Genomic DNA, 3,045 nt, shown 5'->3' with positions numbered 1-3,045 from the left:
ATATACATGTATATATATTATTATTACTTTAATCTTTTCAGAGCTATTATAATTTCTGGTGGTCCTAGTTCAGTATATGTGGAAGATGCACCCAGATATGATGCTGATATCTTCCGAATAGGAATTCCTGTATTAGGTATTTGTTATGGGATGCAGATGATGAATAAGGAGTTCGGTGGTAGTGTAACCAGGAGAGAAATTCGAGAGGATGGCCAGTTTCCTGTTGAAGTTGATACCAAGTGCCTGTTATTTAAGTATGTAAATTATGTTGAAACTATCAAATGATTTTAAATTAGTATTTATTTGTCTATGAACTATAAAAACTTTATAAAAAACATTTTTTATTATTAAAAAAAATATAATAAAAGAAAATGAATTATTTGTATTAGGGGCTTGGAAAAAGAGCAAATGGTACTATTAAGCCATGGAGATAGCATAGATAGGGTGGCCGACTGCTTTCGTACTACTGCCAGATCGTCAAGCTTTGTAACAGGTATAGCGAGTGATAAAATGAATTTATATGGCGTGCAATTTCATCCGGAAGTGGATTTAACGCCTAATGGAAAATCTATGCTACATAACTTTTTATTCGGTATCGCTGGCCTTACGGGTAATTATACAATTCGCGATCGAGAGGCACAGTGTATCCAATACATCAGAAATACTGTAGGCGACAAAAAAGTTTTGGTATGTAATTAATAAATATTCTAACTCAAAATAAGATTCGAGCTCTTAAAATAACGTTGCAATTTTGTAAATAACAAGAGAAGTATTTCATTTAAATTTATATAAATTGTTACAGTTATTAGTGAGTGGTGGTGTGGACTCAACAGTGTGTGCAGCTTTGTTACAAAAAGCTTTAAGTAAGGAGCAAGTTATAGCTCTACACATTAATAACGGCTTCATGCGTAAAGGAGAAACGCAATTCGTGGAACAAAGTCTAGCCCAATTGTGTGTCACGTTAAGAGTAGTAAACGCTGGTCGTTATTTTATGCAGGGAACAACGACGGTCCCATTGGACAATGTCGGACCTGTAATGAACGCCAATATTACGAATAATAAAGGAATGTGTGGTACAGCGAGTAGTCCGAGAACCAGGTTAACCAAGATGTTATGCGAAACTACTAATCCAGAGGAAAAGCGAAAAATTATAGGTGATGTTTTTATGAGAGTCGCAAATGAGGCGATGGCGGAAATGGGATTGAAGCCAGAGGACATTTTTCTTGGGCAAGGCACTCTCAGGCCTGATTTAATAGAAAGTGCAAGCGCCTCAGTCAGTGGTAAATCTCTATTTTGTGAATTTTTTTATAATCCTATGTTTTCATATTGCAAAAATATGAATTTTTTTGTTCATTGTTAGGTAAAGCGGATGCTATAAAGACGCATCATAACGACAGCGAACTTGTGAGAATATTACGAACACAAGGCTATGTAGTTGAACCATTAAAAGATTTTCATAAAGACGAGGTAAGACAATTAGGATGTGATCTCGGATTACCGGCGGCGCTTGTGGCGCGTCATCCATTCCCAGGTCCTGGACTTGCAGTACGAATCCTTTGCGCGGATGAGCCTTACATAGAGAAGGACTTTTCCGAAACACAGGTATTACAAATGTAAAAAAAATGAAAAAAAATAAAAATTTCACAATTGTCTCTTCAATGGGCCGTTAATATAAATTGTACTTGTTCCAGGTTATAGTAAAAATAATGGCCGAATATGAACAGATGCTTCAGAAAAAACATGCGTTATTAAATCGCGTGGAAGGCGCGACGAGCGAAATCGAACGCCAGCAACTCCGTAGGGTTTCGAGTCATCGTCATATCGCGGCGACTCTCTTGCCTATTCGTAGCGTAGGAGTTCAGGTATTTGAAAATTATATCACACAAAAGTCCTTAATATCGAAATATTTGATTTTTAATTTTATCAGGTATTGAAATATTTTCGAATTTTTACTTGTATAGGGTGATCGAAGAAGTTACAGCTATGTAGTAGGTTTATCGTGTGAGGAGACTGTATCCGAAGGTGTGGAGTGGGAGGATATGTTGTTCCTTGCGAAACTAATTCCACGCGTGTGTCACAATGTAAATCGTGTGTGTTACATCTTTGGACCGCAGCTTCATCATCCAATTCAAGATATCACGCCTACGTATCTCACTTCGAATGTGATAGCGACGTTACGACAGGCGGACCACTTAGCTAATCAAGTATTGGCTTCTAATGGTTGTATGGGAACTATTAGTCAGATGCCCGTTGTTTTAATACCGATACATTTTGACCGCGACACGGCATGTCGAACATTATCATGCCAACGTTCCGTCGTGCTTAGGCCGTTCTGTACTAATGATTTCATGACTGGCATACCCGCCGTTCCTGGCAAAGATTTGCCAATACATGTAAGTTCATCTTTTCATATTTATATATAGCACATATAATTATTGTATAGGATGTCTCAAAAAGGATGGGATATCTGAATATCTTGAAAAATATAAATTTCACAGAAAAATGTTTCAGTCAAAAATTGTAGGTTCAAAAAGATTTATTTACTAATCTTATCAGTTCGACCTTGAGTGATGTCGTCAAAGTCAGGTCAAGGTCACATCGATTGTGTGTAAATGGCGCACTCTATTTTTGATTCCAGAATCTAAGCTAGTATCAAGAACTTTTCAAAACACTACAAGACCTTGATTGACGACGTCATCCAAAGTCTAAGATCAATAAATCTTTTTGAATCCTACCCTACTTTTGTCTGAAACACTTTTTTGTAAAACTTATATTTTCCGAGATATTTAGGTGTCCCGACCTTTTTGGGACACTCTATATATGCATACACGTATGCACTTAATCATTTAATATATTAAGGATAATTGTATAATTTAATTTGTTTCATAGGTGGTGAAAAAGATGGTAACTGAAATATCCACGGTGCCCGGAATTTCACGCGTTTTATATGACCTAACGTCTAAACCTCCGGGAACAACTGAATGGGAGTAGTAAACGCTCATCTAACCCCTTTCTATTTTTTCACCATCCCTGCGCGCGTAACGA

General features: G+C 36.9%; 1 protein-coding gene across 1 annotated transcript in view; it reads left to right on the top strand.

Moving 5' to 3' along the window:
* Positions 1–3,039, top strand: part of LOC108684696 (GMP synthase [glutamine-hydrolyzing]) — a 4,829-nt gene extending 1,790 nt beyond the window's left edge. The window contains exons 3-9 of the mRNA XM_018189150.1: positions 42–254; positions 390–687; positions 803–1,280; positions 1,361–1,602; positions 1,692–1,862; positions 1,962–2,393; positions 2,890–3,039. Of these exons, the coding sequence (XP_018044639.1) occupies positions 42–254; positions 390–687; positions 803–1,280; positions 1,361–1,602; positions 1,692–1,862; positions 1,962–2,393; positions 2,890–2,991 (1,936 nt within the window). The 3' untranslated portion in view covers positions 2,992–3,039. The remainder of the gene's footprint in view (positions 1–41; positions 255–389; positions 688–802; positions 1,281–1,360; positions 1,603–1,691; positions 1,863–1,961; positions 2,394–2,889) is intronic.
* The last annotated feature ends 6 nt before the right edge of the window (positions 3,040–3,045 follow it).

The sequence above is a fragment of the Atta colombica genome, unplaced genomic scaffold (genome assembly GCF_001594045.1).
Source record: "Atta colombica isolate Treedump-2 unplaced genomic scaffold, Acol1.0 scaffold137, whole genome shotgun sequence".
NCBI lineage: Eukaryota > Metazoa > Arthropoda > Insecta > Hymenoptera > Formicidae > Atta > Atta colombica.
Note: the sequence above shows the minus strand (reverse complement) of the source record. Positions and strands in the feature narration are given on the sequence as shown.